This window comes from Colletotrichum destructivum, chromosome 6, assembly GCF_034447905.1.
Source record: "Colletotrichum destructivum chromosome 6, complete sequence".
NCBI classification, from domain to species: Eukaryota; Fungi; Ascomycota; class Sordariomycetes; order Glomerellales; family Glomerellaceae; genus Colletotrichum; species Colletotrichum destructivum.
In genome coordinates this window covers 3,298,006-3,311,757 of record NC_085901.1, presented here as the reverse complement: position 1 = coordinate 3,311,757, position 13,752 = coordinate 3,298,006, and the positions used below count along the sequence as shown (strand labels likewise).

Sequence of the window (13,752 nt, the reverse complement as noted above, 5' to 3'; positions counted from 1 at the left end):
ACGCGTTAACATACCTACAGATACCTACTGTAGGTACTCACTGGTTGCTTCTCTCACTCACCACTGGCAGACTCGAAATGAGATGGCATTGGTTTCCACTTGTCCTTGTGCTTAGTGCTCGCCACTGGGCAATCATAGGAGAGTCACACCATTCCACCATTGCGGGAACTTGATACATACGCACCGCACCTTGTGTGCAGGCTTTTCACATGCTCTTTCGTCGTCGTATCTGAAGGTTGAGACTGTCTGACTGTCCCTATTTCTCCTCATCGCCGCAGCCCATCGCTGTTGTTATTATTACTCCGCTATGGTCTCTCGTCTACCCCTCTCCCAATGCACGGAGGGTTACCAAGATAGATGTGGGAGGAGAAGCTAGCAAGACTAAGATCCCGCGAATTGCGCCCTCGTGGTGTGCCCGGCCCTGTCTAGAGCTGGAAATGGAGATTACAGATTACGCAAGGGAGTCAGTCAGTTAGCCAGCCGGCTCGCTCGCAATGCCGCCGGGGTACATGGGCGTCGCAACGGCGGGGGCAGCCGACGCATCCCAGCTCAACCGCATGCAACCGTTACTTGTGGGCTGTGATGAGTATAAAGAGTAGTGTGTTATATCCGTCGTGTTAGTGTAGTGTAGGAACATGGGGAGGGATATGGGGGAAGCAAGGGCGCCAAATATGAGATGGGGTGCCCTCAACACAATTCCATTGGCAACTGGGCGCAGACAAATGTCGTTTCTTTGATTTCAGCTCCGCCTCAATCGGCTCCAGTCAAGCTCGTGTTGCCTCATCATTCAGTCTCTCACCGCATTCTCCGGAAGAAACCAAGTAGGTTCCGAGGTGCACGGCTTCTAGAGCTCAGGGTCGCCCCCCATGACAACCGCCGCCTTTTTTGGGCCGCTCGTTTCGTACCGAGCAACATTCTCTTGGCCGTGGGTTTTAAAAAAGAGATTGAGAATAGAAAAATCCTATTCAGGAACGTGCTCCAGGCTGAGCTCCGAGCTCCCATGAGCTTCGAGCAATGCATGCAGGGGTTGCAGCTCCTGGCTCTGGGCCGCCAGTTAACGCATTCTGGGATGCAAGTTCGACGCGTGCGCGGTGCAGCCGCCACCGCACTCAACATGAACCGATGCCACGGCCCACAAGTCTAAATAATTCTATCCACTCAGCACTCTGCCACTAAATAAGTACCCTGCCAGCCTGCCAACCATGTCACACTAGCGATGTGCGATAAGATAAGATAGCACCAGCCGCATCTGTCAGCTGCCAATCACGCACCAGCCACGTCGCGCTTCCGACAGTCCCGACAAGCCGCGTAAAGCAATGGATACGTACCGCCGCTGTTCCCGGAAGGGTGTCGTCATCGTCTTTGCCCGCCACGGTTGAGTCCGCTAGAGCTCCTGCAGCAGACAATTTCAGCTCAGCTCAGCTCAGCCTGCCCCAGCCTGAGCTTGCGTGCCCCTCCATATCCCCTCGATATTTTTCTATCTTCAAATCCAAAGCAACCTCTCGCCGTAATCGGCATACCCCGTATTCGGCCAAGCAATTCTGAAATCAACATGGCGACCGCTGAGAAGCGCGAGCCGCTCGGCAAGCTCGACAAGCAGCTCGATGAACAGCTTGACAAGCTTCCCTTCGACAAGGAGAGGTTGAAGCAGGAATTTGACTTGTCCCACTTCGATTTGAACCAAATCCTGCGCGGCATCCAGTTGACGCTGGTAGGAGGTCAGTTTGAGAAGAGAACCTCAGCCTCGACTCCTCTACGAGACAAGTGCTAATGCCGACTGCCGCCAAAGCTCACCGGGCGCTACAGAATCCTGCTTTGTTCACCTCGGACCATTACCGACAGGCCGGCATCGCCGTCTTGAGCGGCCTCGCCATCCGTCTTGTCATTTCTATTCCCGTGAGCACAGTCCCGACTCGAGCCCACGCAGTGTTCGACCTGCTCCTTTTGCTGCACACAGTCTTGACATTATTACCAGATCATTGGCGTAAGGGTTCTTCTTTGGACTCTCTCGCTGTTCGTGAGCCTGGACCATGTCACCTGGGACGATCAGATCGTTGGGGGTCTCAACTTCATTGAGGAATACGTGCTGCAGGTCCCTTTCTTCCTGATGGCCCTGATGCGCTACGTCACGCCAACTCTCGACAACATGTAAGTGCCCATGCTGGTTTCCATATACGTGCCTCCCTCTGACCACTAGCTAGGTTCATGGACTCTCTGAACTGGGTCGACAAGACATATGTCCACAAGCACAAGAACGAGGACCCCGATAAGCTACGAGACATGTACTATCCCAACCTGAGAACGTACAAGGTCAGCGACGGCAGCACTCACACGACGAGCACCGCCGAGGCCATCAGCATGTTTTTGTACCGCTTTGCTAGGAAAGGCGCCATCTCCCTCGCTGTTTTCGCTCTGTCCTATCTTCCCTTCGTGGGCCGATTCGTGTTGCCTGCAGCCAGTTTCTACACATTCAACAAGGCGGTTGGTCTGGGGCCAGCTTCTCTCATCTTTGGAACGGGCATTTTCTTGCCCAAGCGTTACATTGTCATCTTCCTGCAGAGCTACTTTGCCTCGAGAAGTCTGATGAGGGAGCTACTGGAGCCTTACTTCTCCCGCGTCCATTTCACCAAGGAGCAGAAGAAGAACTGGTTCCGCAACCGTGAGGGTATCTTGTTTGGCTTTGCCATTGGCTTTTACACCCTGATCAAGATCCCCCTTGTCGGGGTCCTGATCTACGGTATTGCCGAGGCATCGACAGCGTACCTGATTACCAAGATCACGGATCCCCCCCCGCCTGCCACTGAGAGGGTTGCTTTTGCCGAAAGCCAACAAGAGTGGACCAACAAGCACGAGTTCCTCAACCTGTCGCTGAGCGAGATGGATGCTATTCATCTCAAATCTCGCCCCCCGAATTCAACAGAGGACGCTCAAAAACACGAGTAAGAACTTTGACAGACGTCGGGCATGCCCATGGATAGAGACCCCTCGCCTGTACGTGCTGCGCCACTAATAGTGTCGCCTAATGACAAGAGGCCTACCTTCGTCCGAGACTGGGATTACACGGGTGTATGCGTGGCATCAATAGATCAGATTAGCAAACCCTCGGCTACGCGGGTGAACGAAAGGCAGAAGGTTCTCCAGGATCATGCACATTGACCATATCTCATGCTGCCCATTTGCCCCTCATCTCTCTGACTCTTGTCGCTCATACTGGGTTTTATGGTCTGTCATGTCGACTCTGCTCTCTGATCCAATTACAGGAACAACACGAGAACGGCAACGACAGGGGATAGCGGACATGAAGGTCGGGCGACAAAGCGTCCGCCTATTTGCCTTTCATTCCGCGCCGAAGACAACAACTTAGATGCCGAGATAACCAGCCACGGGCCTCTATATCAATTACGTTTTATGATAGGAGGTCATGCGGCATGAGATCACCGTGCCTTCTTATCGATTGGGTTGGAGTCGGCCGGCGGCGGAGCCAATGCGGGGATTGTCAAGAACACGCCTCTTACGGCATTGGGGCAGCTCGTTCTTATCAAGCTCCGCACTTTGCTGCCGACAGCGGTACAGCATTGCCAGCAGCTCTTGCTATCGTCTCGTGCTCCAATTGATAGTCAATTTAGGTACCTATGCGGGTGAAGCGTCTCATTTGCCGGGAAAGCCAGCTCCGAGGAGGCCAGGGCGGGGTAATTTGGATGAAATACTTTGGATGCAGGTGTATATCTAAGAGGGCGGGCCGTTGAGGCTGGCTGGAAGGGGCATTTTTCTAGTCGCAAGTGAAGTGTTCCATTCTCGTATCTTCAATCCAACTACCTCTTCAATCCAATTCCGTCTGCATATCGATACAAGATGGGAAAAACTGGTATCCGTGCCGCGAACAAGGTCAGCTTGGACAAGCCGGCTTCTGAGCAGCCTGGCCTGCATGTAAGTACGCCTGTTCCATCAGATGGATGGGACAAAGTACTCACAGACAATTGTTCCAGAACAGATGGCATCCCGATAGTAAGAAGAAATGCTTGAACAAGGTACATGCAAGTTATGAAATTATACTGACTCCCCCAAGTCCCCTTCGCCGGCACCATCAAAAATGGCGAGACGGTCAAGATCGAATGCGTAGATTGGTATACCCAAGCCTTTCCTCGTCTCTCATCGAATGTATCCATTCTCACTCTTATCACACTAGGACCGGCGGCCAAATCGGCAACAATGACTCGGCAGACGACGTGCTCAACGTCGACCTGACCAAGATTCACTACCTCAGCGGGCCTTTCGAGGTCGAGGACGCCCAGCCGGGTGACCTGCTGCTCGTCGAGATCATGGATGTCCAGCCGTTCGAGGACCAGCCGTGGGGGTTCACGGGCGTGTTTGACAAGAACAACGGTGGCGGCTTCTTGGATGAGATCTATCCTACCCCGTTCGTAGTCTCCTTCTATCTCAAATCCCTGCCCAAGGGCTCCTGGGCTCCTGGGCGATGGCATCGCACAGCTCAGCTCGACTAACCTGACGCCTAACCGGCTCACACGTACAGTGCCAAGGCCATCTGGGATTTTGAGGGCATCTACTGCACCTCGCGACACATCCCCCACGTCAAGTTCGCGGGGCTCATCCACCCGGGCATTCTAGGCTGCGCACCCTCAGCCGAGGTGCTCGACACGTGGAACACGCGTGAGGGGGAGCTCATCGCCGCCAACAAGCTCGAGCGTGATGTCGCGAAGCCCCCCGAGCCCGTCAACGTCCACGCCGGCGGCGCCGACGAAGCACTCACTGAGAGGGTCGGCAAACACGGTGCCCGGACGATTCCCGGACGGCCTGAGCACGGCGGGAACTGCGAGTGAGTGAAGACAAATAAACACCCCTCCCATGCCGCGTCATGCTGAGACGGGATGAGCTAACCTTAACATGTAGTATCAAGAACTTGAGCAGGGGCAGTAAGGTCTACCTACCTGTCCATGTTGCCGGCGCCAAGTTCAGCGTTGGCGACCTACACTTCTCCCGTAAGCCACCCGTCCCGCTCGTTACCATTGGGTAGTTTGTGCTGAGTGAAACCGACCGAGAACAGAGGGCGACGGAGAAATCTCCTTCTGCGGCGCCATCGAGATGGCGGGCGTCATCACCATCAACTTCAAGGTCATTAAGAACGGCGTCGCCGACCTGGGTCTCAAATCACCCATCTACATCCCCGGCCCCGTCGAGCCGCAGTTCGGCCCCGGGCGGCACATCTACTTCGAAGGATTCTCTGTTGACGAGCACGGGAAGCAGCACTACCTTGACGTCACTGTCGCCTACAGGCAGACGTGTCTTCGTAAGTCTGACGTGGTCGTTGTCGTTGTTGTTGGCCCCAGTCTCTTGCGCGTAGACTCCTCGTTGCCTTTTTTCTTTCTTTTTCTTTTTCTTCTTCTTTTTGCTCTCTCCACAGCAAGGCCGACCATGAGATGCGAAGACAACTCAAGAGACACACGAGCGTTGGTGATTTATGCTAAACAACGCAAAACAGGCGTCATCGAATACCTTCGCCGCTTCGGCTACAGCGATTACCAGACCTACCTCCTCATGTCGTGTGCGCCGATCCAGGGGCACATCGCCGGCATCGTCGACATACCCAACGCGTGTACAACCATCGGCCTCCCAATGGACATTTTCGACTTCGACATCTCGCCCGCGCTTGGCAAGGTCGAGAAGCGCGACATGGGCAGATGTGCTTTCGTGACGGGCGTCACCGAGGGCAAGATCGAGAAAGGCGGGGAGAACAGCGAGCATAGCTTCGGTGGCGGGCTGACGTATAGAAACAGCTCGTAGAGAGCAATGTTTCTTCTGCATCATCATCTTCTTGTTCTTCTTCACTTGGGCGGCTCCTTGAGTTGGAGTTCTTCTTACGTGTAAGGTTGAATGAGACTTTGGTCCAAGGGTTGAAGGACGTTGAAATCATCAGTATAGCAATGGGATTGAACCGTGTCGGGTCATTTGTCTTTCTGTATACGAGTGGTGCTAATGAGATAGGCTGTGACGGCCGGTGATATCGCCTGCTCCTGTTTGAAATCATGATCATAACTAGGTCCTGAAGTCCTCTACCAAAGCATCCTGGGACCCAACTCCACCCCAAAATGCGTCGTAATTCTCCCAAGATCTCTATTGAATCAAAAGTCGGGAATCTCAGCCATCGAAGTGTGTCCCGTCTCGCCAGTGTGAATGCTGGCCTCGGTGAGACCAGTACCTAACCACTCGCAACCAGGAGCGTTGCACTTGCGAAGAGCGCTGTCGCCGAAGCCGGCCGCGGCACCGGCAGCACCATGACCAGAAGGCTCATCTTTGATCTCACTGAAACCAGAGTGACCACTCGCTTTGGCGTGCTTGTTGGCCTCATTCTGACCGCTGCCAAGCCAATCGCAGCCCGGGACGGTGCAACGCAGCAGAAACTCGGTGGTGTCGGTGAAATAGTGCATCTCGTGCAGCTTGCGGATGAGGGCGCGCGTCTTATCGAGGATCTCGTCGTCTGAGGTGCTCCAGTTGGTGCGGTCGAGCTCAGGGGGCAGGTCGGAGTGAGTGTAAGGCGGCTCCGACGGGCTACAGGCGATGCGGTCGTAATGGATACCCGAATAGACGAGTATGCAGCGCGAATCTTTGTTCTCGCCGAAGCGGAGCGGGCTCTGAGACTTGACGTCAAAAGCGACTATCTCGAGGTCGAAAAGGTCCGAGAAGATGCCCAGCTCGATGGCGCCGCCCCAGCGCTCGGGGTCCTGGATCGTGCGGATGTACTTCTCCACTGGCATGTCGAGGACGGCCTCGGGGTAGTCGTCTGGGTGCTGGCGGATGTAGTCTGCGACCATCTTGCGGAGCTCTTTGGCTTCTAGCTGCTTGCCAGGTATGGCGCCGCCGAAGGCGGTGAAGAGACAGCTGTTATCGTCCGGCATGACCCGAAGGACTATAACATGTTAAGAGGGTTCTAGAAGTTATGGGGGAAGAGGCATACGTACGCAAAGTCGACTCGCGCTCCGGCCAGGGGATGCTGATGTCGGATGGGGTCGCATCGGCATCTGAGTCGAGGCGGGCCTTCTTAACTGCTGGACCGCCAGCTTCCACACCTCGCGAGGCGACGGGAAGAGTGGCGGGCGGAGGGGTGATGGCTCGGGGCTGGGCGGGCTCAATGCTGAAAGACTGTCCATTTAAACCTAAGTCCTTGGCATTGACGTCCTTCTGCCCGAGGGTCAGGGTTTGGAGAGGCCATCCGTATTTGAGGTTAAAGTCTGCGATTCCCGTCTTGTCTTTGATTTCGTTGAAAAGATCACCAACGGTGGCGGTATCCTCAAGGGAGACGACGCCGGTGCCTCCCGGACCCTTGTATCTAGCCCTCATGCTGTTGTTGTATAGTGGTTTGAGAAGACCGAGGTGGGATCCGAAACGTGCGAAAGGCGTGGATGAGGGCCCAGGGATTGAACGACCGAAGGCGGGAACGCCAGAGAATCCGGTGTCGGTTGAGATGAACTCGGCCGGAGACGGATCCGGGAGGCTGGCCGGGTGCACCGAGAGTCCGTATGGAAATAAGTAGCCGTAGTTGCAGCTGGGAATGAACTAAGAGCAGCGCGTTGAGATCTCAAGACAATCCTGGTTCAAACGAACGAGAGCATTCGATAAGGTCAAAGCGCTGTTAGAGAGCCGGTTTGACCCTCAAGGCAATGTGATACGCAGCGATGGTGGAAGCGCGGTGATTCGAGTGTCGCTGAGAGTTTGAGACGCACTAGAAGCTTCTCCGCTTATTAAGTAGTAGCTCGAGAAAGCGGGAGCCGGTGCAGCTGCACGTGTGATGGTGTACCTGAGACGATAGAACCGGAGATTTGTCTGGGCGCTAGCAGTCCGATGCTTTGAGCTTCGGAGTCAGGTCAAACTCATGTGTCCTCCCGTCTAACGTGAGAATGGAAGAATAACGCCGCATGCGGCGTGCTGGGTGGGATCGGTGTTGCATGGTCCCTCATTCATTGTCGGGTGGGGATCTAGGTGCTCCAAAAATACGCTGCTTGCTTGAGTGGCTACGTATAACCCAGTCCCCTGGAGCTCCATGGCAATGACTTCATTGTTCCATGTCCATTGGTAGTATAGGTATCGTTGGCGCCCACTTTGTTGCCGGGTCCCTTACCTTGTATGTCGAAAACCCGCAAACGGGAGAGCTGCGTACACTCGGGAGATGTCATGCTCCTCGCATTGGAGCTTTACTACCCCCGCAAAACAAGGCGATCGGGAACTCGACATGATTCGGGATAATGCGACGCAGGGATTCCTATTTTGGGGATTTCGTTGAGGGCCTTCAAGAAAGGAAGTAAGTCAGTAGCTGGATCTAATTAAGCTATTTTAAGAGTATGAATCAAATATGTTAATATTTTGAGCATGCATCAACCACGTCGCTCTTGGGTGTACCTTGATCCCCTACCTACCTAGGTAGGGACCTAGGTAGGTAAGTAGGTAGATAGGTACCTCCTCACTTACTTACGTCCTTGACACATCCTGGCCAATCGGCCGCCTCCATAGCATCAGTTAGCCGAGGTGGACCCGGGAAGAAGCACAGCCAACATACAGTCAAGTCCTTGCTAACACCCCTCGGTGCGCCGCCGCTTGTACCCGTTGAACCCCCCCCCCGGGCCAGCTCCGACTCACTGCTCTCGCACCTTCAATTCCTCAGCTCCAAAGAACGCCGCTGTCGAAAATTTGATCTTTGCGACACATGCCCTCAACCTCGTTTTTCACTTGGACTTGCTCTAATAACGGGTGCAGTGATTCCCTAGACCCCTTGCGCCACCAATTGCCCCTCGAGAATTAGAACCCACTCGCCAACTGTGTTGCGACTCGAAGAGGTGGAAGAAACAAATCATGGCGACGCGCAGCGACGCGCACGAAGTGCGCGAGTCCATCGAGGCCAAAGTCAGCAACGATGTCGAGATGGTTGACGCCCCGGATGCCAACGCCGCCGACGTGAACCAAACCGAGGCCACGGTCACCGCGAAGACAGGCGATCCAGAGAGAATGGACGTCGATGTTGACGCCGATGCTGATGCCGACGGTGAAGCGGATGCAGACGCAGACGCTGAGGCGGATGCTGATGCCGACGCCGACGCCGATGCCGATGCCGATGCAGATGCCGATGCTGATGGAGAACCCGATGACGACGCTGCATCACCTGCAGAATCCGAGCCTGGTGACCTACTGGATGTCATCCATATCCTCAACACCACCCTGAGCAACTACAAGGACGAAGAGTATGTACTGTCCAGACACACGCATTGTGCATTATGTCACTGATACCGGTTTTCTGTAGCGGAGAATGGTGGGCGGCTAGTTTCCAGCGCATCCCGAACAAGCGCCAGTTGCCGGACTACTTCGAGATCATCGAGAACCCCGTCGCCTTCAGCACAATTCGCGTATGCTATAAACGTCCCGCGAGCATTGAGACATATTCAGTTGGCTAATGCCTTGCAGCACAAGGTTCAGAAGAAGCAATACACACAGTTCTCCGAGTTCGTTCGCGACGTTGCCCAGATCTGCCACAACGCGCAGGTGTACAACCGCCCTTCTTCCGCCATCTTCAAAAGCGCCACCATCATCCGAGATCTGCTCAAGCAAGAGCTTCAGAAACTTATCAGGAAGGGCATCATCAAACCGGAGGAGGCCGAGCTTCCGGATCTAGGCGAGCTCCCACCCGCGGAAGACTCATCCCCAGAAGCCGAGTCTGAAGAGGAAGAAGAGGAGGAAGAAGAAGAGGAGGAGGAGGAGGAAGAGGAAGAAGATGACGACTCTGAAGATGATGGAAAGCGACGTCGCAGCAAGAGGGGTGGTCGGACCTCGCTCACCAAGCGCCAGCTTGAAGAAGCCAAGGAGGAGGACGAGCATAAGAAGCGAGGTCGTCCCCCAAAGGTCTTGACCCCCCTCGAAGCTCGTATTCACAACGTCATCAAAGGCTTGCGTAAGGTCCAGTCGGACGACGGTGGCCTGCTCATTGGTCCCTTTGAGAAGTTGCCCGACAAGACGGTGAATCCGGACTACTACCAAGTCATCACCAACCCGATTGCGCTCGACAACATCAAGAGGAAGGCCAAGAGGAAGAAGTATGCGACTGTGGACGATCTCGTCAAGGACATGGACCTCATGTTCAACAACGCCAAAGAGTATAACGAAGAAGGCAGTGACATTTACGAGGCTGCCGTCGAATTACAAAAGCAAGCGCATGAGCTGGCGAGCCAGGAGAAGGCAAGAGCTGACGACGAGTTCCGTGATGAGGATGGGAAGCTGCCCTTGTCGGAGATGCAGCATAACGGCCAGACATGGCGAGTGGGTGAGTCCCGGGGCCCGATTCAAGCATGGAGACAAACGGCCGAGAGGGTAAATGGCTGACAAGTTCTGGACAGGCGACTGGGTGCATATCCGCAACGTCAACGACATGGCCAAACCCATCGTGGCGCAGATCTTCCGTACCTGGCAGGACCGTGGTGGCCAGCGGTGGATCAACGCCTGCTGGTACTATCGTCCAGAGCAGACCGTCCACAGATACGAGAAGCACTTCTTCGAGAACGAGGTGGCCAAGACGGGACAGTACCGCGACCACCAGATCGAGGAGGTGCTTGATCGATGCTTCGTCATGTTCGTGACGCGGTTCAACAAGGGCCGGCCGCGCGGGCTCCCGGCGGACAAGGAGGTGTACGTGTGCGAGTCTCGGTACAACGAAGCGACGTGCCGGTTCAACAAGATCAAGACGTGGACCAGCTGCGTGCCGGACGAGGTACGCGAGAGAGATTACGAGATGGAGCTGTTTGAGCAGCCGCGACGGCTCAAGAAGGTGCCCAGCCCGATCAAGCATCTGCTGCAGGCAGACGCGAAGGAGACGGACGAGCTGCCTAAGCCGACCTGGGGCGCCGCAAACGCACCACCTATCATCGGTGCCGTGCATCGGCGGCCTCGGGAAGCAAACGTAAGTCATGATGAGATTCTGTGTTTTCGGTTTTGTTTACTGCTCGTTTTCTGCCTGTCCTCCTTGAGAGATATCGCCATCATCCGTCGTCAGGTGCCCATCAAATCACTCCTTCACCTCATTCCACATGATGGGCAAACAGCCTTGCCATTGCATGTCGGCCGGCGTATAGCAGTAGTGGCGGATGGGACATTCGCTCAATCACCAACTGTGCCACACACACGCCGCTCAATTTCCCCGGCACGTTTGTTTTTTCTTCACGGTTATCCAAATGAGGCAGATAAAGGGAGCGGCGCGCAGGGGGAGAACAGCACCCTGCAGCAGCCCATCCGTCCCAGGCTCAGCCCGCGTCGAACGGCCTCGAGCAACTTTTGCCTTCTCACCCACCCTCGCTCAATTTTCCCTTTCTTTACGGTCTTGTTCTCATTTCGCTTTGATGTTCCTTCCTCTTTTTGTCCTCTATCCACCTCTGCTGATGACACGTGGCTCTGCTCCCACGACACCACGCTCAACTGTACGTATGCATTACTGACAACCCACGGTTGGTGGTACAGGAATCGCCCCCTCCCGAACCAACACCGTCGCCACCGCCGCCTCTGGCCCAGGAAGCGGCACGACGTCCTTCGGTCCTCCAGGCGATGCGCCAGACGCCCAGCGACATATCGATGGGAAATCCTCCTCTCACGCCGTACGGGCACGGAATGGGAGCCGCGCCATCTCCGTCGCCCGCCATGTACGCGCAGCAGCAGTACACACCCCAGCATGCGTCGGCATCACCGGTCGTGGTGCCTCACCAGACGCCGGTGCCTCTACCCCAACTTCCTCCTCACCAAGTGTCTCATTCTCCGCAGCCCATCCGTCCCATGTTCCAGCAGCACCAGCAGCAGCAGGGATTCGCGCCTAGCCCGTTCCAACAACACCCGCACCCGCAGCATCCACAGCATCCACAGCACCCACAGCACCACCCCCACCCGCAGCAGCAGCAGCAGCAGCACTTGCACCACGTTCAGCATCAACAGCAGCAGCAGCACCACCACCACCAGTCGCCCCCTCTGCCGACGCCGCCCCCGCCCCAGTATCAGCAGCACCACCAGCAGCTACAGCACCACCAACACCAGCACCACCAACACCAGTCCCAGTCCCAGCACCAACACCACCATCAGGCCCAAGCGCCCGTCCCACAGCACCAACACCACCAACCACACCACCAGATGCATCCACAAATGATGCCAGCAAACCCTTTGGGCCCGACCTACAATCACCATTCAATGCAGCCTCACGCGCCTGCAGCGCGCACACCCATGGCTTCGACACCCAACGCCGTGCAGCCGCACAATGCCTACAACCTGCCGCGGCCTCCTGAGGTGTTTACGCTGCCCGACGCCATCAACGACCAGATCCCCGAGGAGGTGCGCAGCCGCTACAACAGGGACGAGCACGGCAGAATCTTTTTCTTCACCACACCGCCCGTCGCCCGCCCGAAACACGGCCTCGCGCCAGAGAACGCCAACTCGGGCCACAGCCTCGCATACCTCGCAAAGAGCAACCCGGAATGGCTGTCGGACCGCACCACCCGCGCCAAAGCCTTTTCTGTCGCCAAGCAGAAGGAGCTCAAGACCAAGATGGCCATCGACGACATCACCCAGGGCAAGACTCTTGAGGAGTTGCACGAGTGGGCCAGCGATTCCTGGGCTCTGTACTGGAAGAGCCATGCGCAGGAGACCAGCCGCATGCGCGAGGAGGGCGACCTGGGCGAGCACGAGCGACTAATGGCCGAGCAGCGCCGCAGCCGAGTCAAGTCCAGAAGGGCGCGCGATGAGGAGACAGAGAGGGCCGAAGCGACCAAGAAGGCCAACTACCTTGACGACATTTACCATGCCCACTCGAGTCTGCGGTCGTCCAAGCCGCGTGCTGCGTGACTCGGTTCCGAAGGCGTAGATGCCCACAGCCGTGGCCATTTTGGCACCGCCCTCGCAACCAGCCATCGACGTAGGCGGCATGGCCAATATCAGGGCATCTTGCTGGGTGGACTGAAGAGGAGTTTTGGCGGATCGTATGTGTTGTGATACCTTTTTTCTGCTTTTTTTCTTTTTCTTGGGAGTTTACGGGAACGAATGGCTCACTGTACCGGTCGCCATACGTTCAAGGGGTTTCATGGTTCACCGTACCTCAAATAATTGGCCTGAAGCTGAAGAGGCAGACAAGATAAGACAGTGTTGGGACTTGGAACTTTCTTTGCAGTCTGCTGTGCTTGTCATGTCGTGAAAGCGGGTAACTTAGCACCACGGGTTGCGTATGTCTCTCTTCTTCTCCCTGGTCATCTTGTCAAGTATGGTGGCTGACCGGGTGAGTGGCTGTCGACGTTGGTTGGTCCTTTGACACAGTAAGCTCCTTTGTCTACTTGGAACAAGAAAAAGGGCAATTGAGTTTCATCGGGGTGGTGGCGACTTGGTTGTATAGTAGCTAGCTAGCTCGTGCATCGTTGAATTCATCCATCCCAGGTAGTGAGTTAGTGGGTTCTATCTCTCCTGCCAAAGTAGGACGGTTGGCCGACAAAAGCAAAACACCCATGTATCTTGGTGTCCATGAGTGGCCGACATGGAATGAGTGAGAAGAATCCCAAAAGGAGAGGGACGAGTGAGCTCAACGTAGGTAGGTGTGGGAGGACGGGCCTCGGGACCCCCTGGCCCACCTATCTGCGTCAGGGCCACCGAGACGGGTACCAAGAGGCCCCAGAGAGCGAGCGTGTGGCTTCGGGGGCAAACTACCTAATCTACCTACCCAAGTCACCTCCACCCCAT

At 55.7% G+C, this 13,752-nt stretch overlaps 4 protein-coding genes across 4 annotated transcripts; 3 read left to right on the top strand and 1 right to left on the bottom strand.

Moving 5' to 3' along the window:
• Positions 1-1,406: 1,406 nt before the first annotated feature.
• On the top strand, positions 1,407-3,521 carry CDEST_10188 (uncharacterized protein). Its single transcript, XM_062926346.1, has 4 exons — positions 1,407-1,718; positions 1,790-1,896; positions 1,976-2,148; positions 2,202-3,521. The coding sequence occupies exons 1-4, from the start codon at positions 1,553-1,555 to the stop codon at positions 2,941-2,943; spliced, it is 1,188 nt and encodes a 395-aa protein (XP_062782397.1). The 5' UTR covers positions 1,407-1,552; the 3' UTR covers positions 2,944-3,521.
• Positions 3,522-3,787: 266 nt separating this feature from the next.
• On the top strand, positions 3,788-5,993 carry CDEST_10187 (Putative acetamidase/Formamidase). Its single transcript, XM_062926345.1, has 8 exons — positions 3,788-3,927; positions 3,987-4,005; positions 4,067-4,124; positions 4,187-4,417; positions 4,532-4,834; positions 4,909-4,997; positions 5,063-5,305; positions 5,498-5,993. The coding sequence occupies exons 1-8, from the start codon at positions 3,853-3,855 to the stop codon at positions 5,797-5,799; spliced, it is 1,320 nt and encodes a 439-aa protein (XP_062782396.1). The 5' UTR covers positions 3,788-3,852; the 3' UTR covers positions 5,800-5,993.
• A 1-nt stretch (position 5,994) lies between these two features.
• Positions 5,995-7,941, bottom strand: CDEST_10186 (Putative OTU domain, papain-like cysteine peptidase superfamily). The gene is made up of 2 exons (XM_062926344.1): positions 6,975-7,941; positions 5,995-6,922 (listed from the first exon to the last, which is right to left on the bottom strand). The coding sequence occupies exons 1-2, from the start codon at positions 7,351-7,353 to the stop codon at positions 6,138-6,140; spliced, it is 1,164 nt and encodes a 387-aa protein (XP_062782395.1). The 5' UTR covers positions 7,354-7,941; the 3' UTR covers positions 5,995-6,137.
• Positions 7,942-8,635: 694 nt separating this feature from the next.
• CDEST_10185 (Putative BAH domain, bromodomain, Bromodomain-like superfamily protein) lies at positions 8,636-13,521 on the top strand. Its single transcript, XM_062926343.1, has 5 exons — positions 8,636-9,245; positions 9,305-9,407; positions 9,466-10,318; positions 10,392-10,951; positions 11,506-13,521. The coding sequence occupies exons 1-5, from the start codon at positions 8,860-8,862 to the stop codon at positions 12,868-12,870; spliced, it is 3,267 nt and encodes a 1,088-aa protein (XP_062782394.1). The 5' UTR covers positions 8,636-8,859; the 3' UTR covers positions 12,871-13,521.
• Positions 13,522-13,752: the final 231 nt, after the last annotated feature.

Bases quoted from the DNA above. Each gene is read 5' to 3' on its own strand.
- CDEST_10187 (XM_062926345.1), top strand. From the start codon at position 3,853: ATGGGAAAAACTGGTATCCGTGCCGCGAACAAGGTCAGCTTGGACAAG. The intron at 4,418-4,531 runs GTTCGTAGTCTC...TCACACGTACAG, and splicing joins GATGAGATCTATCCTACCCC to TGCCAAGGCCATCTGGGATT. The intron at 4,835-4,908 runs GTGAGTGAAGAC...CTTAACATGTAG, and splicing joins GAGCACGGCGGGAACTGCGA to TATCAAGAACTTGAGCAGGG.
- CDEST_10185 (XM_062926343.1), top strand. From the start codon at position 8,860: ATGGCGACGCGCAGCGACGCGCACGAAGTGCGCGAGTCCATCGAGGCC. The intron at 9,246-9,304 runs GTATGTACTGTC...GGTTTTCTGTAG, and splicing joins AGCAACTACAAGGACGAAGA to CGGAGAATGGTGGGCGGCTA. The intron at 10,319-10,391 runs GTGAGTCCCGGG...AGTTCTGGACAG, and splicing joins CGGCCAGACATGGCGAGTGG to GCGACTGGGTGCATATCCGC.
- CDEST_10188 (XM_062926346.1), top strand. From the start codon at position 1,553: ATGGCGACCGCTGAGAAGCGCGAGCCGCTCGGCAAGCTCGACAAGCAG. The intron at 1,719-1,789 runs GTCAGTTTGAGA...CTGCCGCCAAAG, and splicing joins CCAGTTGACGCTGGTAGGAG to CTCACCGGGCGCTACAGAAT. The intron at 1,897-1,975 runs GTGAGCACAGTC...CATTATTACCAG, and splicing joins GTCTTGTCATTTCTATTCCC to ATCATTGGCGTAAGGGTTCT.
- CDEST_10186 (XM_062926344.1), bottom strand. From the start codon at position 7,353: ATGAGGGCTAGATACAAGGGTCCGGGAGGCACCGGCGTCGTCTCCCTT. The intron at 6,923-6,974 runs GTACGTATGCCT...AACATGTTATAG, and splicing joins GGAGCGCGAGTCGACTTTGC to TCCTTCGGGTCATGCCGGAC.